We start from the raw sequence: 27719 nt of genomic DNA, 5'->3' as shown, positions 1-27719 counted from the left end.
CCTCCCTGCAGGATAAATGCAGCTGCTCCAGGGTGTGGAGCCAGAGCATGGAGGGACCCGGCTGCAGCTGCGCGGCTCCCCGGGCCCGGGACACCTGGGACCGGGACACCTGGGACCGGGACACCTGGATCCGGACCCGGACCACGGCTCGGTTCTCCGCCGTGGCGCTTCTCCTGCTGGCTGCTGCTGTCCTGGCTCTGCTGGTCCTGCTGGTCCACAGAGCCGGCCCCGGGGCCGGCGGCCCGGTCCAGGTAAACCCCCACCAAACCCTCTCATCTTCACACTTAGTTATCTTCTGGACTGTTTATTTCTGAAACAAGTTGGTCCAGGTTTATTTCCTCGCGGACGGTTTTCTGGATGTGGTTCTAACTCTTCTGGTCTGCAGTCAAACAGCTGTTTTATTTTTCTTTTTGACTGGGAGTGAGTGAGTGGGTTCACGGGAGCTTTTCCATCTCCCGAGCCGAACCTGCGGTCCAGCCAGCCCAGTCCAGTCAGTCGGACTTGCGTCTTGGTCAAATCAGCCGCTCCTACATTTCATGTGCGCTCCTATTTCAGTCTTTACGCAGATGAATGAGTGCGGCTCAGAAACAGAAAGATATGAAGTTCTGAGTTTGAGATAATGCAGATATGTTTTTTTCATGTATTTCTTTCATTACCTTGATTACACCCATACTTCCACCGTAATATTTACACACTCTTACTATAAAAGAAAAGGATGAAACACTTTTTTTTAACAATATATGTATGTATACATACAGGACTGTCTCAGAAAATTAGGATATTGTGATTTTCTGTAATGCAATTAAAAAAACAAAAATGTCATCCATTCTGGATTAATTACAAATCAACTGAAATATTGCAAGCCTTTTATTATTTTAATATTGCTGATTATGGCTTACAGCTTAAGAAAACTCAAATATCCTATCTCAAAAAATTTGAATATTCTGGGAATCTTAATCTTAAACTGTAAGCCATAATCAGCAATATTAAAATAATAAAAGGCTTGCAATATTTCAGTTGATTTGTAATGAATCCAGAATGTATGACATTTTTGTTTTTTTTAATTGCATTACAGAAAATAAAGGACTTTATCACAATATTCTAATTTTCTGAGACAGTCCTGTATACATATAGATGGATACTTTATTTCCATCTTACTTTATTGGGTAACTTATATTGATACCCAAAATGGAATTCAAGGTCTCGGTAACATACAGACATCAAGATTCAAGGTGCAAGATTTAAGGTCTGCAGGAAACGTTTGGTTTTGGGGAGATGATGAATCTCCGGAGTAACGATCGATAACGCTTCAAAGAGCCCTACAAGGGAAATATTACCATCTTTGTGAATGTATATGTGTGTATACATACATATACATGTGAAAGATCCTGTGTTCGTTTGTCTGGCGAATCATAAGAAAACCAGTAGAATCAAAGTTAATACAAGCTTTTAATATATCAAGCACAATGTTTTCCGGCCGGAGGTACAATTCTTTCAGTCCACAAGGTAGGAGAGAAATGCACACATGGTCATCGATCCAGTTCAATTTATACTAAAAAGGGAGGCGTTCTTTGTACCTGAATCTCATTGATGGAGCCAGCTACGGGAATATCAGAAACGGATGCATTGACTACAGTAACAGGTGCCACTAATGATAATAGAGTGCACACACCAATCCAATCAGAGGGTAGAGTGTTCAAAAGTCCACCACATTACCAGTAAACATCAGATCGTGCAAAAGATAGTTTAGTGACATTTTCCCATGTGGACACATCAGTTATCCTAACGCACCAATCATACGGGGTATGACCCACTATTGTACCAGATTTACCATGTCGGACCATACACACGTGATTGTTTTTAACAGGGGTAAATATAGGCGGAATTGCATTTATTGGAGAAAGAGAATATGGTTTCTCCAAATGAGAGCATGCTGTTGGGGGATTTTCGGTTAGACGTAAGTAAAGCATGCAGTCTGTCTCGTCCTCTGAAAATGCTGATGGGACTGTTAGTAATGTGGGTTGAGCTCGGGAACATGCAACACAGTCGTTAACAGAAGCCAATTTCACAGCAGAAGTTATCCAATTCAACCAAACATTTTCTTCTGTATACCCAGTTTCAATTTAATTCAATTAATGTTTTATATGAAATCTCTTTTACGCTCTGGGCTACATATACATCAGAGCCAGTACTGAATATATCTGCTCCTACAAGAGCTTCAATCACATTGATTTCAAACATCCCCAACATATCTTTCCCTTTAATCCATACTCCTAACACATAGAGCCCAGAATCTGACTGTCTAGGGCCTCTAAGAGTTATGACCTGCCTGGGTGGGGGGTGGCTGTCTGCGCTGGGGGGGCATTGCTGCCTTGGTCCTCCGTCGCTGGGCGGGGGCCAAGTGCCCCTGCGGATGTGGGGACTCCGGGACCCTTGGGGTGTCCGCCGGGGTGGCCTCGGGGGGGGGTGGGGCCGGGTCCGGGGAGCGGGCTTCCCCTGACCGGGGGGTGCACGGGCGGGCGCGACGGCGGGGTGGCACCATTCCCAGGTATCTATGTCTTATGTTGTCAGTATGAATGGGAGGATGTTGGACCGTTTCCTCCTCCGTCTGGGGGCTCCGGCGGCGCCGGGGGCGCCCTTGGAGGTACGGTGGGGCCCTTGCCCGGCTCGGGGGGCCGGCCCCCGTCTACTGGACGGCCGGTGGGGGGACGCGGGTGTCTTATCAGGGCCGGCTTTGCTGGTCCTGCTTCCTGGCTTCGGCCTCCGCTCCCCCTCTTGCCCCCCCTACACGATTCATACGCACATAGGCGAAAGGCGGGGGGTCCGGGTCGTGGGGGGCACTGTCCCGCGGGGCCTGGCACTCCCCGCCTCACGGTTTTAACAGCAAAATAGACACTGCACATTCAACACTTAATAAATACATTTGACAAGGACACGTAGTTCGGGAGGGGGGGGGGTCTGTGTCAATCGATACTTGGCCCTCCCTCCTCCCTGTTTTTATGGCATTAATCACATGCACTCAACACAAGGGGCGGGAGGGGGTCCCACATCACCCGCGTTCCCTCACCGGCCTGGGCCTGGGACGGGTGGGTCGGGTTACCCGGGCCTGGCGGGGCCCGCCGTGCAGCCTGGGGTGCCTTCTGGCGGTGCTGGATCCCCCCGGGGAGGGGGAAACGGTGCGTGATTGTATGTCTGTGTCGGTGAGAATGCGGTATGGAAGGGTCCTGCCATGGAGGATTTGAGCCTCCATTGGCAGGACATCAAAAACTTAATAATTTATCAATATTATATTATACAAAGATGGTTATTATTATTATTATTATTAGTATTATTATTAGTATTATTATTAGTATTATTATTATTATTATGTATAGTATATTATATTATTATTAGTATAGGTATCGGATAGGTGAATGGATGAATGAATGGGATGCCTGGGTCTGGGGCCCTCCGTTGTCGGGCCTGCGCGGGTGTCGCCTTGTTGGGGGGTTCCCTCTCTCCGGGCCCGTCTCTGGTCCCCCCCGCTGCCTCTACGGCGGGGCGCCCCTCTGGTCTTGGAGGGCCACTTTCGTGGGGGACGGGTGCGCCTGCCCGCGTCGGCGGCCGGGGCGGCTCTGTCTCTCCGGGCGGGCTGGCCCCCTGCCGGGTGGGGGTCGCTGGCCTGAAGGGTGAGGGCCTCCTGGCCGCGTGTCCGGCCCGGACCGGGTGGCCGGGGATTGCCTGGGTCGCGGTCCGCCGCCGCGGGATCCCTGGCTGCTTCTTTCCGCGCCGTGGGGGCCCCGCCCGCGGGCCCCCTCGGCCGCCGCCGGGTGGGGGGGGGGGCCTCGCAGGCGGTGGGTTGCCTCCCTCCTACTTCTCCCCTCTGTGGGGTTGCCGGTGGCCTGGGTTCCGGGCTCTTCCTTGTCGGCCTCTGGTCTCACGGGTGGCGGGGTTGCTCCCCCCCCTCCCCCACTATAGATACACTTCAGGTGGAGCTTTGTTTGGTTTATTACACACACACACACACACACACACACACACACACACACACACACACACACACACACACACACACATATAGTAATTTAGTCACACGCATACACACACACACACACACACACACACACACACACACACACACACATGCATGATCATATACATACATACACACACACATAGACATACACACTGGCTTGTTCACCTGCATGCTGGCTCTCTAGTTTTTGGGTTTAGGTAGCGGTAGCGATAGCTTAGCTCAGACTGCGATCAGATCTCAAGATTTAGGTCGATTGCTGTTCGTGTTTTGGATGGCTCCGTGCCGGTTTCGTGCTTTGTTTGTGGTTTTTTTGTTGCAGATTTCCAGTGCTTGACGTGTGTCTCCGTGTGTTCCTGCTTCCTGGATTGGCAGTGGATGTCGTCACCACCCCCCCCCACCCCCTCCCCCCCCCCCAAAAAAAAAAAAAAAAAAAAACACTGGGTTTGTATGTGTATATTTATGTATGTGTACGCATATGTGTGCGTATATATATGTATATATTACATATAGTAATAATGCACATATATACACTTTTGGTTTCTACCGTCATGGTATCAATCAATAATATGTGTGCAGACAAGGTAAAAAAAAAAAAAAAAAAAAGAGTTATGATCAATGGAACATTGTTTAATTTGGCCATCCCGGAGAGGCTTAGTTTGAACTATTGTCAATCGACCTTTAAGATTATGTTTAGCATTATATCCCCAATCTCGACCTGTGTTAGCGATAGCCCATTGCCATAAAGGACACCACTGATGTCTCTTACTAGTTAAGCAGATATATATCTGTATTGAGGAAAAACCCTTGTCATTAGTATGACAATTAACAATTTGACACAGTTCTACTTTCACCGTTCTAGTCTTATGGACCTGAAACACCATTGAGTGTGTACCAGTCCTAACCTGATCTGTTGTAACAGATATGGTACTACTCACCTCCTTGGAGAGTAGAAGTTCTCTCCACACAATCAAAATAGTTATAATCAGACATACTGTAAGTAGGCCTCTCCTCCCATTCTGGACACGATAGGTGCCCTGACTGAAAGAACTTTCTGGCCCTTTAAGTTCGGGTGGAGTCTTGGGGGTCATTGGTTGTGTCAATGTCAGGTTTTGAGGTCCTCAAGTCAGTCCGGACCTCAGTCAAAGTACGTTCAGTCGGGTCAGTACTTGGAGCACAATATGTCTATTTGTCCAGTTACTCAGTCTTTTTGCAGTCAACCACACTTCTACAGTGTGGTGTCACCTCAGTCACCTTTATGGTCCTTTCTGGCTTTCTCAATGTTGGTGGGGGCGTCTCCCACCATCTGTGACCTACCCAAAGGAAAACAAAAGGGGAGGACTGACTGTCAGTCCAAAAGAAAGGGGGGGGGGGGGACTCGCTGAGGGAGAGAGCACAAATTAGCACTTACATAACAGACATACATTATACAAGACAAACAAAACAATAATAGACACAACTCCCTTAGTCACAATCAACACAGAGGATAACTAAATCACATAGAAGTGAAATCAAATAAAACACCTTGATGACCAATACCTGCCTGAAATGACCTTATCTTGGAATTCTTTGACTACTTTTCACTCTATGTCTCAATCAGCTGAGTGTAGTGAGTGGTCACCTCACCCTCCTTCTTCATATCCTGTACACTTTACAATATCTACTTCTGCTGTCTGGTTTAAATGTTCTATTTTTAACATAAACCAACATTATAACCCGCACCCAGATTACTTCCTACAATTAACGAATGTAAGCATTAATTTAATCAGCATACGCCAACAAATCACTTTGAACATTCTGAGTCCACTTTTTACAACATCCACCAAACTCTTTTTAACTTTACTAGACCACCAGTTACTCATCTCCCCAAAAGATATGATCTTTTTTCTGTCATTGTTTCAACTATTTTCCACCCATATTTCTCTCTCTTTTTCCTTTTCTGTCTACACTTCAATCTACTCCCATACTTATTCAAACAGGAATCTGCATGTAAAAGCCATGATTGTGTTTGCTACAATAATGTCATGATTAGTTACAGTATACTCACAAAACAAACAAAGTTCATGTGTCTGGATTTTCAACACCTTCACCTCCTTAGGCCAACAGATGTCCCTCTACCCCAAAAACTCATTTGGGGGATCTGGTAACTTGCCTACAGCAAATGTATGTTTGTGATCCAGGCAAACAGTCAACACATTCCCATTTATGGCTTAGTAGCCCTTAATAATCCTAAAGTTCCCCACAAATTAAGTAGAATCAGGCAATCCATTGACAATTTTCCCCACAACACGAAATCACAAAATTCTGTTATTTGACATTTCTTTTCTTTTCCTTTCCTTCCTCCTTTCTGTGTGTGTGTGTGTGTGTGTGTGTGTGTGTGTGTGTGTGTGTGTGTGTGTGTGTGTGTGTGTGTGTGTGTGTGTGTGTGTGTGTGTGTGTGTGTGTGTGTGTGTGTGTGTGTGTGTGTGTGTGTGTGTGTGTGTGTGTGTGTACACATTATATACATGAAATTTCCTCCAAAAGATGATGTTCTTCAGAGATAATGGTGGGAAATATTACCATTTTTGTAAATATATATGTGTGTATACATACATATACATGTTTATATGTGTGTATGTGTGTATATATATATATATATATATAATGAAATGTCCTCCCAAAGATGATGTTCTTCACAGATAACGGTGGGAAGGCGTTTAAGAAGGTCAGGTTCACCACAGTCACCACATCTGCAGAGCCAGTCCACACTGCTGCTTTCTGTTGCCATATTGTGGTTTCACTCCGGGTTTAACTCAGACCCGTGTGCTCTGCGGCCCAGAGACGGGTCCGTAGGATAATTTCAACCACCTTTTTGCTCTGTCATTAATTGTATTGATCGTATCAGTCATGCAACTGTTTGTCTGTATGTTTCAGTGTACCAGTGTAGAGCCGAGCGGCTGTTCATCAGGTAAATATCTTTTCTGGTTTATGAGGATATTATGACGTTTGTTTCTGTAGTCAAGAGTAAAACAGTAATCTCTGAAACCCCTTTGTAGAGAAAAGCGGAAAACAGCGGCAGGTTGGGTCCTCCATATCCCACAACAGAGACGGCAAACGACCCAGCGCCATGCTCACAGGTAAAACCCAGCCCTGCAGGTAAAACCCAGCCCTGCAGGTAAAACCCAGCCCTGCAGGTAAAACCCAGCCCTGCAGGTAAAACCCAGCCCTGCAGGTAAAACCCAGCCCTGCAGGTAAAACCATGTCCTGCAGGTAAAACCCAGCCCTGCAGGTAAAACCCAGCCCTGCAGGTAAAAGCCTGCCCAGCCCTGCAGGTAAAACCCTGCCCTGCAGGTAAAACCCAGCCCTGCAGGTAAAACCCAGCCCTGCAGGTAAAACCCTGCCCTGCAGGTAAAACCCAGCCCTGCAGGTAAAACCCAGCCCTGCAGGTAAAACCCTGCCCAGCCCTGCAGGTAAAACCCTGCCCAGCCCTGCAGGTAAAACCCAGCCCTGCAGGTAAAACCCTGCCCTGCAGGTAAAACCCTGCCCTACAGGTAAAACCCTGCCCTGCAGGTAAAACCCTGCCCAGCCCTGCAGGTAAAACCCTGCCCAGCCCTGCAGGTAAAACCCAGCCCTGCAGGTAAAACCCTGCCCTGCCCTGCAGGTAAAACCCTGCCCAGCCCTGCAGGTAAAACCCTGCCCAGCCCTGCAGGTAAAACCCAGCCCTGCAGGTAAAACCCTGCCCAGCCCTGTAGGCACACGCCGGCACCTTTTCCACTAGCACCTACTCAGCCCACATCCACTCACCTCGGTTTGGTTTTTATCCACCAGAGGTCTAACGTGCCGAGTAGATACTTTTTCTGTAACTATTCTGCAAAAGTCTGTTTGATGATCCAACTCTGAGGTGCAGATGTTCATAAACCTGGTGCTGAGGAGAGAATTAAAAAGGGATCTAGACGGGCGATAAGGAACGACCAGATCTACCAGAAGCTCTGTCTCTTCATAGCTGCTCACGGCTCCAGCTGACTTTTCAGCAGTGCAGAGACGAACTGAAAAAATTAAAAAGCGTAGCCGCTTGAAGCTTCTCTCACTCTCATTTTTTAACTTGATATCGAACACAAACCACAGATCCAGCAGCACATTTATCATCTCCTCCAGGTTCTACATCTTTAGTGTTGTCGTCACAGCAGCTTCTCCAACCTCCTACTTCTGCTCCAGGTTTCTTTTTGTTATGGAAAAGAAACCAGGCCGAGTTGAGTGGAGCTGAGATGAGATGAGTAGAGCCGAGTAGGTGCTGGTGGAAAAGCGCCATTATTCACACTCAGAGTTTATACACCATATGTGACCAATACCAAGACCTATTATATACGATTACATGTAAACTCTAGAAATAAACGGTATTCTATAGCGACGTAGCCGTTCTATACAGTGTTGCAATGATGTTTGGTGCAAACATCGATCACATCCCAAAGAGAAACCTCAACAGCTGTGGATCTGCTTCGTTGGGGGGTTGCTTTTGCCAGTTGTCCTCACACTTGAAGGAGAAATATTCCCTGCTAGCGGCAGCCTGCTGGTGCTTTAAACCTTTGCCTCGCCTCATTATACACACCCAGTCAAAAAAGGAAGTTAAGTTTTGTTATATAGATGACATTTCTATTCAACAGACAGAGTACGCCTGAAAGTTTGTTTCCTCCTCTTTTGGTGAGACTGTCAGCACTGGCTATGAAAGTTAAGATAAGATGTAGATTATTGGGCAGCAGCAGTGAGAAGCTCAAAATCAATCAATCAATCAATCAATCAATCAATCAATCAATCAATCAATCAATCACTTTATTTGTCCCCAAGGGGGCGATTAGTTTTGCGACAGGAGAAGCACACAATGGTGAATATACATAAAATATACATAATAAGTTACAATAGGTTACACATCATAGTACAGACCTAAGCTTAAGAGGGAAGGCTTTTTCACCCACTACCTTTTCCTCCGGCATTTAAAAGAACAATAGCGGAGGAATAAAGGAGTGTTTGTATCTGTTTGTCTGAGCAGTAACTGATGTAGAAACTGAAACTGTTTATTAAGGGATGTGAGAATCAGACAACATGGAGTTCTTGATCAGCTGTTTGTTATAAAGTTCTTGTAAAGTTTGATGAGCCGACCCAATGATTTTACTGCTTAGACTGACAACCTTATTGAGCAAGTTTCTGTCTTTGACCTTCAAGGATTGAAACCAACAAATGAAAGAAAAGGTGATAACAGATTCGATAAAGAACGATAAAACATAGTCATCAGGGAAGAATCCACCTGGAATTTAGAAAGTTTTCGAAGACAAAAAAGGCGCTGCTCGCTCTTCTTATATAGCGAGTCTGAATTTTTTCCAAATGACAGTCTGTTGTCAATAATAGTGCCTTAATATTTATAAGACTCAACAATTTCAACTTCTTCTGATTGAGACCCTCAATCACTTTTCTTACAGGAGAGTCTGGACGCGTCTGAAATCCATACACATATCCTTTGTCTTTAAGATATTCAAAGATAAAAAAGATTGCTCACACCATTTCAAAAAGTATTCAAACACATTTAGTATAAACGTACTATGTAAAATTGTCTGTACGTCATGTAGATTAAGTGTAAGGTAAAAGCTTCAGCCACACTAACGGTATACTGGAACAACCAGAACACTGGTTTGAGCTGGAGCTGGAGGACCAGAGAGGAGGAGAGGAGAGGAGGAGGAGGAGAGGAGGAGAGGAGGAGGAGAGGAGGAGGAGGGGGGAGGAGGAGAGGAGGAGGAGGCTCCAGTTATCCCACTCAGATGAGCTTCAGCGGAACGCCAACGTCTCTTTCTTCTGGCTGTTTTTAGCTTAGAGCTTCCTCTCCGAACATTGAGCGTTAGTTCAGACAGTGAGAGTTACTCTGGTTCAGGCGTTACTTCCTCTGTGAGCGTCCTCCAATAAAGAAAGATTACTTTATTCTTTATTAATATTTGTAAGAAATGTATCCATATCAAAAACCCCGTAAGTTATATACAAAAAAATATGTTACAGTTCAGAAAATCATAGCTACAGCACAAGACATGCTCTGAGGTAACTTTTCACTGCCAAAAATAAAGACAAACTCTGGTAAAAGAATGGTGATGTAGAGAGCTACGTGTGCATGGAACCCACTTCCCAAACACTTTAATTCAATTCAATTTTATTTATATAGCGTCTAATACAACAGATGTTGTCTCTAGACGCTTTCCAGAGATCCAGAACGAGAATCCAGAACTTTAAACTATTAACATAAAATAATTCAAATTGTTAGTAAAGAAACATCCCTTGAATAGATGCATATAATTCTTATAATAATTCTTTCTTTATTTTTAAAAAGGGACAGTGTACATTGATCAACGTTTCCTTGCAGAAAGTAAATGTACCAGAGTTAGCTGAATTTTTTTCGGCAGTCCCTTCGCCAGATGTTAATAGACTTTTTGAAAAATAAAATAAAAAATGCTCAATAGACATAAACACAAATACAGCATGCATGACATATCAAGACAAAGACAGATACAGTGCAAAAATAGAATAAAACAAATGAATAAAAGTACAATCATCTTAAATAGCTTGTATTAAAGAGAGCCACTAGCACTACTACTAGCAGTAGTACTACTAGTGCTCACATCTTTGTGAGTCAACAAGCCAGTCCTTTGCATGAACTTTAAAAGTGTGATATGATGGAGATTCTCTGACTGATTGTCGGACGTAATGCATTCCATTGGTGTGGTGCTCTGAATGAGAACACAGCCTGGCTGAATGTGGTTTTCCTGAATGGAATTGAGCAATCTTTTTTAGTCGCACTTCTGGTGGCTCTGGTTTAAATAAAACTTATTTAAAGGTATAGTCTGTAATCGTATTCAAAAACATGTATTGTTATACTGGGTGAAATGGTCCTTCCATCCTGAGAGTAGCCAGTGAATGATGTGTTCAGAAAAAGGAAAGAAAAAAATCTGACTCCTCTGACAGCTTTAATCCTGTAAAAACTCTGACCAATCTGTTTTTTGCGCACCGAATGGCACGGATTGGTCAGTGGACCAGAGGATTGGCAGGGGGGAAAGAACCAATCAGATGCCTTCATTTTAAGTCCCGCCCACGCCCCCCTCTGTCCCATGCGCGCACTCGTCATGTTGAAAAACTTGCTGGAAAACTTCACACACTCGAGTCACGTTTAGGGCTGCATCGATTCGTCGACGTTGTCGACAAAAATTGATAATCAAAATTGTCGACAATGAATTCCATTGTCGACAATAGTCGCCAGACGTGTTTTTCCAACGGAGTGAGGCGTCTCACTTCAATACGACCTCTGCCGAGAGTCGTGCATGCGCGATAGCGTCTCTGCCGAGCGGTAGCGGGAAAACAGAAATGACGGCGTCCCGTCCTGTAGCAGCTGCATGTAACAAAACTTCTAAAGTTTTGGAGCCTTTTAGCCTCGATACGGTAAATAAAAAGATGACTTGCAAGGTTTGCAAAGCCGACCTTGCTTATCACGGGAACACGTTGGTAATGCGAGCATTTGAAGAGAAAGCACGTCGGGTCTGGGTGACGAGTTTCAACAAATGATACACCAGTTCAACCCAGAGCACGTCCTGCCATCCAGAACCCATTTACCCACTTGATACAGAAAAAATATGAGACGTTTTATTTTATTTTTTATATAACACATTTGGCTGTTCTTAAAAAATTTAAAAATAATGGACAGAGGTTTATTTATTCATGGATTTATGTCTGACTGATCACTGTGCCTGTCCTTGGTTTTAAATAGGACATTTTATTAATTTTCTGTATGAACAGCGGCAAAGTTGAATAGAATATCTACAGGACTGTCTCAGAAAATTTGAATATTGTGACAAAGTTCTTTATTTTCTGTAATGCAATTAAAACAACCAAAATGTCATACATTCTGGATTCATTACAAATCAACTGAAATATTGCAAGCCTTTTATTATTTTTCAATATTGCTGATTATGGTTTACAGCTTAAGATTCCCAGAATATTCAAATTTTTTGAGATAGGATATTTGAGTTTTCTTAAGCTGCCCTGCGATGGACTGTTGACCTGTCCAGGGTGAACCTGCCTCTCACCTGAAAATAGCTGGAATAGGCTCCAGCAGACCCCCGTGACCCTGAAAAGGATAAAGCGGGTATAGATAATGGATGGATGGATGGATAAGCTGTAAGCCATGATCAGCAATATTAAAATAATAAAAGGCTTGCAGTATTTCAGTTGATTTGTAATGAATCCAGAATGTATGACATTTTTGCATTACAGAAAATAAAGGACTTTATCACAATATTCAAATTTTCTGAGACAGTCCTGTATTTTTCATTGAAGTACCCATCTTTCTCGTGTTTATCATCATTTGCCACATAATTAAAGCGACATACTAAATTTAAGAAAAAATTACTAATTATCCGATTAGTCGACTGTTTGCTGAAGAATAGCGCAGAAAACGAGAAAACGCAGCCAAAAATATAAAAATACCTCTCAGTATGGGGGTCCGTGGGGATGGAGGCATCTCCATCCCGGCGAGGGTGGAGAGCGCCGGTGCGGCTGGCGGTGGCTGCGGTGCCCTGCAGGCTTTGGAGCCACGGCTACGCTGTAGGGTACGGCGTAGGGTACGCGGCGACGCGCACCATTCTGCGTTGGTGTAACACGGAACCATAAATCAGCCTTCAGTGTGTGCTGTTCTGAAAATGGTTGACTCTGTTGTCTCATTTTGCGGGGACGTCGGGTCCCTCCGCCGAGACACAGCTTTTGCGGTATGCGTTCATTGTTGTGTCTAAAAATGATGCGCAGTGGGGGAGGACGCATGGCGTTGAGGGAGTGAGTCGCGTTTCCCCGTTGCTCCTGAGGATGTGACTTAATTTGATAATTTCCTGCACGTTTTTTTGGTCACTTATAGCTGGAACACATAGAACACGCATATAAGAGCCATTATATGTAACCTTTATTAAACAAAAGGACCAAATTGTCTTCCGCTGGCAAAAAATCCAAAATATCGAGAGGAGGCCGCAGTAAAGCCCCGACTGTTCCTGACCCGGTTGCGCGGCAGGTGGATGATGCTGATGCTGATGGCACGCTCAATGCAAAACTCGTGCAAACTATGTGGACTCCCTGAAAGACGACATTTTTGGGAAAATTGACTCTTTGTCTTCCAGTCTCCGCTCCGACATTTCCTCTGTCAGAAAGAAGCTTAAAGAGTCGATTGAACCGCTGCAAGAAGAGGTCCAGAAACACGGGCAAACTATGAAAGAGCTTGAGTGGGCTGCTACGGATCACAGTGACCGCATCACGGAGTTAGAGGCTACAGTTAACAAGCTGACGGCTCAAGTCAAACACCTGGATGACCGATGCGAGGACCTGGAGGGGCGATCCAGGAGAAATAATATTCGGCTGGTGGGTCTAACGGAGGGATTGGAGGGGCCCCACACCACAGAGTTTATTGCCCAATTGCTGAAGCAAATACTTCGCCTGGACGAGCAGCCGCTGCTGGATCGAGCCCACCGCACGCTCCGAGCCAAACCTAAGGAGGGAGAGGCGCCCCGACCACTCGTCGTGAGAGTTCATTACTTTCACATTCGCAACGACATTCTGCGTCGGGCCGGGGAACTCTCTCCTCTCCTCTACCAGGGTAAGAGGATTTCCATCTTTGCTGACTACACCTCCACTGTCGCCAAGAAGCGGGCTGCCTTTGGTATTATTAAGCGTCAGCTCCACTCATGCCTGGGGGTGAAGTTTGGACTGCTGTACCCGGCGGTGCTCAGGATTACCCTGCAGAGCGGAGACACACACCGGTTCGAAGACCCTGTCGCTGCAAATGACTTTATCAACAAAACTTTAAAGAAAGTTGTTGTTCCAAGTGATGTGTGACGGGACATGGGTAAGCTGGCTGTGCTGGCTAACTAAGTTTATATCCTTTTTTTTTTTTCTCACATCGACTTGGTCTGTAATCTCCAGTAAGTCATTGTTTCTTTTTTATATTAATGGATAACGTTACTGACTAGGGGTGTAACAATATATCGTGCCACGAAATTTTGCGATACAAAAACGTCACAATACGTGTCGTGGAGGTGACGAAGTGTATCGCGATATTGGGTTATTAATATTAATCTATTGTGTTGACTAGTAACGCGCATCCGACCGCGGCCGCGACCGCACCTCGACCCGCGGACCAAAATCTTACTACACTCAGAAGAAACTAGTCCCGTTTTGTGGTCCCGTTTTGAGCTCTGAACTTTTACTTATGTAAAGCTGGTGTAGAGTTAAGCCTTACCTTATTAAATTAAACCTTTTTCGGGTCGCGAGTAGGAAAAACACACAGGCTTCTGCTGAGTTCCAGTGTACTTTAATGTCCGCTCAACAGTGTAGGATTTTAGAGCATCAACACAGCACCTAGTGCCGTACTGTGGCGTATCACTCCGCCCAATCTAAAACAGACTAATCACTACAGATAAACAGACTAGTGTAATTATAGTCCCTGATTTACATCAGAATATAAAGTATATATTTATAAAATAATGAACCCTGAATTACCAAAATAACCTTCTTAACTAAAATAAATCTCCTCTTACACTTATAAGGTGAGCATAAATCAATCTTTTTTATGATGTAAAATTGTATGTATTTATTTACTTTTATTTATTTATTTAATTTTAGTTGTTAAAATAGAAAGGAAAAAATCAAATCATACATGAGAAAAACTATTCAGTTTGTGTCTAAATATTTGTACTTGTATGAAACTGAAGATCATAATGCAAACCTGACATTTACTTTTAGTTCAGTTTGTGGAAAATGGTTGTCCTGGCTTTCTCTTTAAAACTTAAACAGTTATAAAGCATTACAAACTGGAACAATAGGGCAAATGTACAGCATTGTTTTGTATTTTGTGTCTTTCAAATAAAAGACTATTTTTTTCCAGTCATATGTTCCTCATTCAAGGTTGTTAAAAAAATTCAATTCAATTCAATTTTATTTATATAGCGTCTAATACAACAGATGTTGTCTCTAGATGCTTTCCAGAGATCCAGAACATAAACATAAACATAAACCCCGAGCAATTATTACATAAACAATGGCAGGTAAAAACTCCCATAGTGGGAGAAAAACCTTAAGCCAAACAGTGGCAAGAAAAACTCCCCTTTAGGAGGGAAGAAACCTTGAGCAGGACCAGGCTCATAAGGGGGGACCCTCCTGCCGAAGGTCAGACTGGGGGAGTCAGGGACGTCAGCAGCACACAGCAGGCAGGTGGAAGCAGCAGCGGGATGACCAGAGGGGGGGGGGGGGGGGTGCAGGCAGGCGGAAGCAGCAACAGCACAACAGCAGACATCCACGTAGGCAGGTGGAAGCAGCAACGGGATGATGGGGGATGGGGGGGGGGGGGGGGGGGGCGGGGCGGGAACACAGGCCAGAACGCAGCTCCCGAGGCTCCAGCCTGCAAACATACACAAAAGAGAAAAAAGGGGGGCCGGCACAAGAAACTACAGGAACGATGGATAAAAATGATAGCTATGAGATATTTATAATAAATAAAAAAAATACTGCTATATAAAATACTAATATTGTACCGTATTGTGAGTTTAGTGTATCGTTACACCCCTATTACTGACGTAGACCTATTGTTTTCCAGTTGTGATAATTTTGTCAATTTTGCACGTGCTTGCAATTTTGATACTGTCAAAGTTTTTCTTAGGTAGCTGTTGGCTATAGTAGTTGATAACGAGTGTAATGATTATGATCGAGCGTTTAGCTGCTTTCACTGGGTTTGATCGGCGTGTCTCGTTTGGGGAGGCACTTCTGCCAGGGTGGGAGGGGTTAATGTGGGTCGTTTACCACACAAGGCTGTTGTACTGTGTGGTTTCTGTTTGTTTGATGTGTCGGCTTGGTCTGTCAATATTGAATACAGTCATTAGATACTGTTACTCACTATGGTCATTATTATGTTCATTATTATGTTTATTTTTTTAACTCACTGGATGCTGTTATGGCGTCACCTAAGTTAATACAGCAAGACAATAGTGGGATAACATTTTGTAACTGGAATTGTAGAGGTCTTAATAATCCTATCAAGCGCAGCAAAATCCTGCACCATCTTCAACATTTGGGTGCCAAGATAATTTATTTACAGGAAACTCACCTTAGAGCCTCTGATCAGACCACATTAAAAAGTAGCTGGATTGGTCATGTCTATCACTCCTCATTTCAGGGTAGATCCAGGGGAGTAGCTATTATACTGCACAAGTCAATTCCTTTTGTGTGTTCAAATGTAATCGCAGATCCAAACGGGAGGTATTTAATAGTTAGTGGTAAAATCTACAACACTCTAGTACTTCTTGTTAATATATATGCGCCAAACTGGGACAATGATTTATTTTTTAGAACTTTGTTTTCCCTTTTTCCGGATTTGTCCTCACACCTACTTATTTTAGGAGGGGATTTCAATTGCTGGCTGGATCCCAAGCTGGACCACTCTTCCACTCGTGACTCTGTTCCCTCTAGGTCTGCAAGGGTGATTCGGTCATTTAAAGAACAATTTGCTGTCTCTGACCCCTGGCGTTTTTTTAACCCTTCTAGTAAGGAATATTCATTTTGCTCACACGTTCATCATACTTTCACCCGTATAGACTATTTTCTTGTAGATAATAGAATTCTTCTGTTAAATCAATCTCATACAATGCAATAGTTATATCTGACAATGCCCCAATCACGATGAATATACATTTTAAAGGATCTGACAATAATCGTGCTCCATGGCCAAAGTTAGACTTTGTAAGGTTTATGATAGTGTTGATCCCTCTTGTGAAAAATGTCATCAAACACCAGCCAATCATGTGCATATGTTTTGGTCATGCACATCCCTGAATAACTATTGGACTGCAATTTTTAAGACCTTGACGGAGATGACTGGGACAATGATTGAGCCTAATCCCATTACTGCGTTGTTTGGCATCTCTCAACTGCCTTTGCTTAAACTTCAAGCAGATCTGATAGCTTTTGTGACATTATTGGCTAGACGTCTTATTTTGAAGAGGTGGAAGTCACCAACACCACCATCACATACAATGTGAATGAAGGAGATCTTCAACAATTTGAGGCTTGAAAAAATCTGACACACTCTGAGAGGCTCTTCCAGAAAATGTAGTGAAATGTGGGGACCTTTCTTTGCCTATGCAGAGAAAGTTCCCAGTTACACCTGAATAAGATTCCACTTTATTTTGATTTACCTTTTGTAGTTTATTTATTTATTTCTATTTTGACTTGTGAGGTTATTGTCACTGTAATATGTGAAATATGGCCAAGCCGACTTGTGTTTTTTTTTTGTTTGTTTGTTTGTTTGTTTGTTTGTTTGTTTGTTTTTTGATCTTATATTACTGTTATTTACATGCGCTTTATCATTGTCAATTTGTGTCTTAAAAATCAATAAACAAATTTTATAAGAAATAAATAAATAAAAATGATGCGCAGTGCCCACCCAATCAGAAACGGTACAGATATCCTGTGATATTTTTTTATATGTATAAAAAAATTCAATTATAAAAAAATAAAGGATCCCCATAACTTTGATTGGGTGGGCAGGACGCACGTTTGGGTGGGCACAGCCCCCCCTCCCCCCCTGCCCCCCCCCTAAAAGCCTCGCTTACAGGTGAATGAGACATGGGGTAGTTTGTGGGCATGACGGGATGGGGAGGAGGGGGCGGGGCTTCCAGGAGGTTCCACTTTCAAATCTTGCTAGCTCTCCAACATTACAGACTATAACTTTAATTATTATTAAATAAATAAATAAAGTAGATAGTATGGGTATGTGTACATATACGTGTGTGTATGTTTATGTGTATATATATATATGTGTGTGTGTGTGTGTGTGTGTGTGTGTGTGTGTGTGTGTGTGTGTGTGTGTGTGTATGTATGTATGTATGTATGTATGTATGTATGTATGTATGTGTATATATATTCAATTCAATTCAATTCAATTTTATTTATATAGCGTCTAATACAACAGAGTTGTCTCTAGACGCTTTACAGAGACCCATACCCAGAACATGACCCCCGAGCAGATATTACATAAACAATGGCAGGTAAAAAACTCCCCTAGTGGGAGAAAAACCTTAAGCCAAACAGTGGCAAGGAAAAACTCCCCTTTAGGAGGGAAGAAACCTTGAGCAGGACCAGGCTCATCAGGGGGGACCCTCCTGCCGAGGGCCAGACTGGTGGGTCAGGGACGGCAACAGCACAGCAGGCAGGTGGAAGCAGCAACGGGATGACCGGGGGTGGGGACCGCAGGCCAGCACACAGCTCCCGAAGCTCCGGCCCAATCAGCAAGTCCCAGGTTGGGGTGCAGGGTCAGGAAAAGACTTGTGCTCCGTAATGCAAGCTACAAGCCACCCATGGCCACCTGCAGGACAAAAGAGAGAAAAGGGAGGAGAAGGGGGGGGCAGCAACGGGATGACCAGGGGTGGGGACCGCAGGCCAGCACACAGCTCCCGAAGCTCCGGCCCAATCAGCAAGTCCCAGGTTGGGGTGCAGGGTCAGGGAAAGACTTGTGCTCCGTAATGCAAGCTACAAGCCACCCACGACCACCTGCAGGTTCCGGTGTCCGGCAAAGGATGCTGCAACATGGACAAAAGAGAGAAAAGGGAGGAGAAGGGGGGGCCAGCACAAGAAACTACAGGAGCGACTCTGACACACTAAAGTTTACACTACCTAGAGATTTACCAACACCAGCTAGAGGTTTACTAAACACTAACTATAGGCTTTACTAAACAGAAAGGTTTTAAGTTTAGTTTTAAAGGTGGAGGTGGAGTCAGCCTCCTTAACCCAGATTGGAAGTTGGTTCCAAAGTAATGGTGCCTGATAGCAGAACGCCCGCCCTCCAAATCTACATTTAGATACTCTAGGAACTACGAGTAAACCTGCACTCTGAGAACGGAGAGCTCTGACAGGAACATAAGGCACTATCAGGTCTTGCAAATAATGCGGAGCTAAGCCGTTTTGGGCTTTATACGCAAGTAATAAAATTTTAAATTGGATTCTGAATTTTACGGGTAACCAATGGAGCGACGCTAACACTGGAGAGACGTGGTCTCTCCTGCTAATTCCTGTCAGTACTCGTGCTGCTGCATTTTGGATCAGCTGGAGCCTATTCAGCAAATTACTTGGACATCCTGCTAACAACACATTACAGTAATCTAGTCTAGAAGATACAAACGCATGGACTAGTTTTTCTGCATCACTCTGTGAGAGGATTTTCCTAATCTTTGCAATATTACGGAGATGGAAAAAGGCTATTTTACAAACCTGATTGACATATGGTTTTAAACGACAAATCCTGATCGAAAATAACACCAAGATTTCTCACAGTTGCACTGGAAGCCATCGCAACACCATCTAATCCCTTCCTAAGATGCTCTGGACCAAGAATGATAACCTCTGTTTTATCTGAATTTAGAAGCAGGAAATTTCTGGACATCCAGTCCTTGATGTCCCTAAGACATGCCTGAAGTTTAACTAACGGTTCTGTTTCATCCGGCTTCATAGACAAATAGAGCTGCGTATCATCAGCATAACAATGAAAGTGTATGCCGTGATTCTGGATTATACTTCCCAACGGCTGCATGTATAAACTGAACAAGATTGGCCCTAGCACTGAACCCTGCGGAACACCATAACAGACCCTTGACTGTTCTGAAGAAACCTCATGTACATGAACAAACTGGAACCTGTCAGATAGATATGATTTAAACCAACATAGAGCTGTCCCTTTAATCCCAACAACATGCTCTAACCTGTGCAGTAAAATGCCATGATCTATAGTGTCAAAAGCAGCACTGAGGTCCAGTAGAACCAGTATGGACACTAATCCCTTATCTGAGGCCATAAGGAGGTCATTCGTGACTCGAACAAGTGCTGTCTCTGTGCTATGATGCATTCTGAACCCTGACTGAAAGACTTCAAACAGATCATTTCTATACAAATAGTCACATAACTGGCTTGAAACTGCCTTTTCCAGAATTTTAGACACAAATGGAAGGTTGGAAATTGGTCTATAATTAGCTAAGGTGTCTGGGTCAAGAGAAGGTTTTTTAAGTAAAGGTTTAATTACTGCGACTTTGAAAACCTGTGGTACATATCCTAAACTTAGGGATAGGTTAATTTGGTCCAGTATTGTCGTACCAATAAGAGAAAAAACATGTTTGAATAGACGAGTCGGGATGGGGTCTAACATACATGTGGTTGACTTAGCTCTATTAACGAGTGAAGTCAGCTCAGGGAGGTCTATAGGATCAAAACAGTCTAGAGACAAGTCAGAGCCTAGGGAAGTCGCTAAAGCTGAAGAAACACCTACAACCGGCTGGTTGATTTCTTCTCTAATTCTCGCGATTTTACTGTTGAAGAAGCCCATAAAGTCCTCACTACTGAGAGCTGCAGGAATGCACGGCTCAACAGAGTTGTGACTCTTTGTCAGCCTGGCTACAGTGCTGAACAGAAAACGTGGGTTACTTTTGTTATCCTCTATCAGCGTTGAATAATAAGCTGTTCTGGCTTTGCGAATGGCTTTTTTATATACTATTAGAATATCTTTCCATTCACGATGAGAGTCTACAGACCTACAAGAGTACCACTTCCTTTCCATTTTACGCACGTTTTGTTTCAACATGCGGATATCTGAATTGTACCAGGGAGTTAAGCTCCTGTGGCTAGAAACCCTCCTTTTCAAAGGAGCAACTTCATCTAAAGCTGAATGCAACAAATCAGCAGTGTTACTAGCAAGGAAATCAACATCTGCAGAGGTAGAACCCAGGTCACTGGCCTCGACTACATCACTATTTCGCACTGTCGTAAGATAAGCAATGGCCTCCCTAAATTTAACAATAACTTCATCAGACAAACATCTGCTAAAATAATACCTCCTATTTTGCACTTCAACATCAACAAAATTAAATTCAAACGTTATTAAGTAATGGTCGGATAAAAGGGAGTTTACAGGTGACACCAACAGACCATCAGTTTCAACACCGTAGGTGAGAACGAGATCGAGAGTATGATTAAAACAGTGCGTCGGTTTATCCACTTTTTGTGAGATACCCATTGATTCTAGAAGAGAATCGAAGGCTAATTTAAGATTATCGCTTTCAACATCCATATGAATGTTAAAATCACCCACTATGATGAATTTATCTGTGCTGATCAATAATCCAGAAAGGAAATCTGAAAATTCAGACAAAAACTCCAGATACGCACCAGCAGGGGGCCGGTACACTACCACTAACACAACTGGCTTCTCTGATTTCCGGCTCGGAAATTTCAGACCAAGCATGAGGCTTTCAAATGTATTATAGTTGCACTTGGGTTCAATTTTTGTTTGGAGACCGGAGTTATAAATTGCTGCGACTCCTCCGCCTCGGCCCGTGCTTCTAGGAATGTGATGATTAAAGTAGCCGGGCGGAGTTGATTCATTCAAACTAACATACTCTTCCTCCTGTAACCATGTTTCTGTTAAGCAGAAAATATCACTCCTGCTCTCTGTAATTATATCATTTACTAACAGAGACTTAGAGCTTAATGATCGTATATTTAGTAGTCCGCATCTAATTTTTCGGTCTGTAATTGGTACCAAATGTGCATTGGTTTTAATTTTTACAAGGTTATCTTGGTTAACGCCTCTATAACGCTGCACCTGGTGAACTTTTGGAGGGCGGGGAACTGCAACCACTTCTATTTTGCTAGGCACCTGGCCAGAGTCGCCAATATCATGTAATCCTACAGTTTTAGAGTCGCTAATTACATAATGCAATCCTACAGTTTTGTTGGCAGGCGTTGGTCCTTGAGAAGCAACAGATGTGTCGCTGAGCCCTTTAAGACTATATATATATATATAAATAAAGTGCTCTTCAAGTAGTATGGGCAAACACAAATTAACCTCTACTGTATGTGATTATATAACTTTCTGTGAAGAGACCTGCATCCCGAAAAGGCAGGCTAAAATCTATCCAAACAATAAGCCTTGGATAAATAAGTCCTTAAAGGAAATAATAAGGAGAAAACATGATTTGTTTAAAAAGGGCAATGCTGAGGAGAACAGGGAAGCAAAAAGGCTAGTCAGAGCAGAAATTAAAAAAGCTAAACTCAACTACAAAGACAAAATTGAACAGAGATTCAACAGTAAGGATTTAAAAAGTGTCTGGAATGGCATGTCAACCATGACAGGCACTAAAAAGTTGAAGAACAGTAAAGTGGAGGGTTTTAATCATTTTTATTTTAGGTTTGACATGGATTTCTCTGGAGGAAGTGTTGGTCAGGCAAGGTCTGGAACCCCCCCCTACTACCATATTGCCTGTTTTTAATCTTGATTTTAATGTTGAACAGAGGTGGACAGAGTACTCAACCCCAGTACTTGAGTAAGAGTACAAATACTACTGGTCAAAATTTACTCCGTTACAAGTAAAAGTAGCTCAGTCAAAATATTACTCGAGTAAGGGCCCGATTTACTAAGATCCTAAATAAAGAGTACTAAATTGCGTGTGCACTGAAAAAGTTTGCGCGTGCTGTTGTTGTGTGGTTTGCAGGTGATCAACTAAGATTGCGTGCGCAATTGATAACAGGTGCAAACCTCAGTATTTAAATGAGGTGTTGCGTGTCTTAAGGTTTGCGAGCGCAAACTCTGCGCCATGGAGAGTCTGGATGGAATGCACAGTCACAAGTCACAAGCGCAAAATGAAATTTGACGAGTTGGAGTTAGAGATATTAGTGGAAGAGGCAAATAAACACATTCATGAACTACAGCAAAGAAATGTAAACATTACCAAAAGAAACGCAATATCGGAGAAAACCTGCGATAGAATAAATGCAGTTGGTAACACAAAAAACGGAAAAACGTCTGGTTTTTCATATTTCAATTTTAGGCACAGATCAAAAATACGAAATAGAAAAACGGGCCACAGGACTGAATTTGATTTTAATATTTAATTGGTCGGGTTTACGTGACCCGGCGGTGCTCGGCATGATCTGAGGAGAAAAAGACAATCAGACACAGAGCTGGAGAGCGCTTTGATTCATCTATTTATGAGTTAAGTTTTTATTCAGATGTCCACAGTATATTGCAAATATTATATATTATATAGCAAACACTGACAGTAAATGTGTGACAGACGGGACCATCATATGGCCGAGAAGAGAAGAGAAGTGTTCAGAACAGCACAGAGCGCACACTAAAGGATGATTTATGGTTCCGCGTCACACCAACGCAGAACCGACAGCGTAGGCTACGCGGCGACGCACACCGCACCGCGACCCTACGCAGTCGGGTACGCCGTCGATTTAACGCATAATTCAGCAACCATAATTCAGGCGAAGCTGCAGTCTGTCTGCGCTGATACTGACACAGCGGGTCGGAGCGGATTTGGTCATGATGTTTAACCTGTGTTTTGTGATTAATAAGCACGGGTTTTAATTAAATGTAATTTACGAAGGATGATTTCACGTTCAATAAGATAAATAATCAATAAAATACAAAGTTTTGGCACAAAGGCTTGGCCTGCTTGTGGGCGAGTGGAGGGGGGCACAATAAGAGAAGGTGGCAAAGATATAAGGCGGAGAACTAAAGAAAAAGTGGCCTTTAATAAAACTTGTGCAACCATTTTTAAAATAGCATGCAGCAGAATAAAGACTCTCTCTCTGCGTATTCTTTGATTTTGGATGTCGCCTCCTTGCCACAATAACAGCAGCAGCAGATTAGCACCTTCCTTTCGAACGTATTAAATACAGACGCAATCACAATACGCGCAATTACTTTCAGGCTTGGTAAATCTCATTGCGCGTGGTAAATGGAGCAATTTGCATCTTCCCCTCCCAGTATTTAGGATTTCTGCCGGGTACGCCCCATATTGATTATTCATCAGGGCAAAAGTACTAAATGGATTGCGTGTGCAATTTTGCGCATTTCAGAGACGCAGTCGTCTTTGCACGCTGTTAGTAGATCAGCTGGCACTTTGGTTTGCGGGTGCTGTCAAGTTTGCACAGGTTTTTACACACGCAAACCTTTAGTAAATCAGGCCCTAAGAATAGAAAAGTACTTGCTTTTAAAGGTACTTAAGTATCCAAAAGTAAATGCTTTTAAATTTACTTTAAGTAAGAGTAAGAGTAAATTTCTTATTTCCCACATCAGTAAATTACTATATTTTTTCTAAATTAATTGTTGCGGCTCTGTCTTGACAAACGCAGGCTACTTTGGCGGTATCGTTTTGAGGAGGCTTGACGTATTTCCGCTTTTCGTACATCCCAGTGGAGAGCAAGCACTGTGATAGGTCTCCTCCTTTGACAAAAACAGCTTGTGTCCAATAGGATTTTAGGGAAGAAGAAAAAAGAGCAGACCTGAAAGTAACGAGTACTTTTCAGCCTTCCTAGAAATTTACTCGAGTAAAAGTAAAAATATTTGTCTTGGAAATGTATTCAAGTAAGAGTAATAAGTACCAAATAAATCTAATACTCAAGTAAAGTACAAATCCTCTGGATATGTACTTAAGTACAGTACTCAAGTAAATTTACTCCGTTACTGTCCACTACTGATGTTGAAGATGTTAGGATGTTATTTAGGAAAACCAAAATGAACAAAAGCCCAGGCCCTGATCTCAGGTCACCTCCTTGGACACTGTTCAGATCAGCTGTCTTTTATCTTTCACCACATATTCAAGTACTCCTTAGAGCAGCAGACAGTCCCTGAACTGTGGAAAAGGTCGATAGTCGTGCCTGTGGCCAAAATTAAATCCCCAAAATCCGTCAATGACTACAGACCCATAGCCTTAACTTCTTTGGTTATGAAAGTCTTTGAAAAAAGAATCAAAAAAGAGCTGGTGGAGGCTGTGGAGGACTTCCTAGACCCCCTACAATTCGCCTATAGGAGGAAAAAAGGGGTGGATGATGCAGTTCTTACCCTTTTAAATTTTGTTTTTAAACACCTTGAAGGCCCAGCCACCCATGCACATCTATTGTTCTTAAACTTCACCTCTGCTTTTAACACAATCCAACCCCACATTTTAGCCTCCAAATTGTTATTAAATTTTAATCTTTGCTCCAGTATTGTTGGCTGGATTTTAGATTGTTTAACAAACACACAACAGTGTGTCAGAGTGAATGGTGCTCTGTCCGACGTCCTCCTCTCCTCCACTGGTTCTCCACAAGGCTGTGTCCTCTTACCTATTTTATACATCCTGTACACCAATGACTGCAGAAGCTCCCACCTGAACAGACATGTCCTTAAATTTGCTGATAACACAAGTCATAGTGAGTCTGCTGCTGGTGTTGAGTGCATGTGATTAATGCCATAAAAACAGGGAGGGGGAGGACCAAGTATCAATTTGAATTTGGTTTTATCCCCCCCTGTAAAGCAAATTTCCCCTCTGGGGGACAATAAAATGAAATTGAAAATAAATGTTAAACGGAATGACTTTTTATTTTTTCTTTATTTTCTGTTTTGTTTTTCCTCTCTTTTTTTATATGCTACCTCTTTAGGTTTGCTTTGAATTTTTTGTTGTAATGTACTGTGTATTATGTGTGGGACCCCAGAAAGAATAGCTGCAGTTTTGCTGTAGCTGATGGGGATCCAAATAAAACTCTAAACTCCATGGCTGATGTGTGACCAGAGACCACCAGGAAGGGACAATAAAGTCAGTGTCTGGGGTGTCCCCCGCGTGTCCTGCCCATCCACAGACTCCTCTGGAAAAGTGGCTTGTATATTGTTGCATTGAACAATGGTGAAAAAGAGAGTTCTTTAACAGCGTCCTTCTCTTTGTTGCCCCCCGTAGCTCCCGTAGGCAACAAGACGGATGGGAACTATCTCCGGTGGGAGAGTGAGCTGGGGAACGCCTTCGTCCACGGGGGCTTCAGCTACTCCGGGGGCAGCCTGCTGGTGCCCAGGACGGGCACCTACCGGGTGTTCCTGCAGGTCACCTACGAGGGGGTGGGCAGGGCCTGCCCGGGCTCCCTGAGGCTCACCAGCACCGTGCTCTCCATCTCGCCCAAGTACAACCGGAGCGTGACGCTGCTGACGTCCATGGACACGGTGAACTGCAGCCAGGGACCCTGGATCAGATCCCTCAGTACGCTGGGCCTGTTCCTGCTGGACGCGGGCGGCAGACTACACGTCACATCGTCCCATCCAGCCCTGATGGCTAAGAACGAGTACCAGGTCTTTTTCGGGGCTGATCTGATATCCGAGTGACACGGTCCCACAGGGGGACTTTTCCACGGCTCATCCTGCATTTGTTTAGGAAATGCACATCTGGCACAGTTTCCTGGTTAATGTGAAACCCTGACTGCGTTTACATGCAGTCAATAACCCTTTTAAAACCCGAATATTGGCAATAACCCAAATTTACACGGCCATGTAAACACCAATAACCCCTTTTGAATAACCCGAATATGAGCCCTGGGTTACTCCTTTTAAAACCTGAATATTGGGTCATGTAAACGCCAAACAGAATATCCCCATCAAACGGAACATGAATTTGTTTTCTGCTCATGCTCTGTTCACAAGGAATCCTGGTCTTTTGAGTCCAGGAAGTTCTTATAAACACGGAGAAACCAAGACCAGGAGGAGACTAATCACTTCATAAATGGAATGAAGGATATGAACATTGTATCATAATGATGACGATAATGACTATTAATATTAATATTGTTGTTCCTGTTGCTATTACTGTGTTATATGCAGTGTTTACCTGTGTTCTTCAGGTCTTGACTGGTGTGTGGGGGTTTGTGTGTCAGAGCCTTATATGTTATATATTATGTATGTTGTATATAACTGTTTTGTATTGTGTTGTATGTTTTATGTTGGACCCCCTCGAAAATGAGAGGATTCATCTCAAGGGGCTATCCATTAATACATTTACTTAATGTTTCTGGATCAGCCTGTACATTTAGAACAGGGGTTTTCACTAACGACCATCTACAGGACTGTCTCAGAAAATTAGAATATTGTGATTTTCTGTAATGCAATTACAAAAACTAAAATGTCATACATTCTGGATTCATTACAAATCAACTGAAATATTGCAAGCCTTTTATTATTTTAATATTGCTGATTATGGCTTACAGTTTAAGATTAAGATTCCCAGAATATTCAAATTTTTTGAGATAGGATATTTGAGTTTTCTTAAGCTGTAAGCCATGATCAGAAATATTAAAATAATAAAAGGCTGCAGACTGAGGCTGGAGTTTGAGTTTTATAAAACGTCCAGTGACATACAAGCTTTTAAAAATGTTTGGTGCCATAATGATGTTTTATGCACTGTTGAAGACAACCACATTTTACGTTTCACTGTTCTTAAAAAGTAAATTTATTGAATAGTTGTGATAAAATAAGTGTATTTAAATTTGTTGTTTTTAATAGTGCTTTTAACTGAAAACTGTACATGCATAAAATAAAGTTGAGTTAAAATCTTTTTCTTCTTCCGCACTCTTTTTTCGTCCGTTAATACGGCCCGAACAGCAACGTGCACCCATGCATGTCATACATCGTTAGATGCGTCTCCATCGTGCCTCGATGGGTATTACTTTTCTCAGTCAAAAGTGTTACCGTGGCAACGCTAGATGCCAAAACTGGCCGAACTTTATCGTAGAGACATCGTTCACATTTTCAAACACGCGGCCCGATCGGCACTAAAGGACCATACAACCTCATTATGCCAATTATTATAGTTTTTGCAAT

The 27719-nt window shown here is 43.2% G+C and overlaps 1 protein-coding gene across 2 annotated transcripts; it reads left to right on the top strand.

Moving 5' to 3' along the window:
- Positions 1-27437, top strand: si:ch211-158d24.4 (uncharacterized protein LOC560966 homolog). Of its 2 annotated transcripts, XM_061730192.1 has the most exons (4): positions 1-251; positions 6926-6959; positions 7048-7128; positions 25816-27437. In XM_061730192.1, exons 1-4 carry the CDS (start codon positions 48-50, stop codon positions 26229-26231), a joined length of 735 nt encoding a protein of 244 aa, XP_061586176.1. In that variant the 5' UTR covers positions 1-47; the 3' UTR covers positions 26232-27437. The 2 variants fall into 2 exon arrangements, with proteins under 2 accessions (XP_061586176.1, XP_061586177.1); XM_061730193.1 differs by lacking the exons at positions 6926-6959; positions 7048-7128.
- The last annotated feature ends 282 nt before the right edge of the window (positions 27438-27719 follow it).

This window comes from Cololabis saira, chromosome 9, assembly GCF_033807715.1.
Source record: "Cololabis saira isolate AMF1-May2022 chromosome 9, fColSai1.1, whole genome shotgun sequence".
Lineage (NCBI taxonomy): Eukaryota > Metazoa > Chordata > Actinopteri > Beloniformes > Belonidae > Cololabis > Cololabis saira.
Note: the sequence above shows the minus strand (reverse complement) of the source record. Positions and strands in the feature narration are given on the sequence as shown.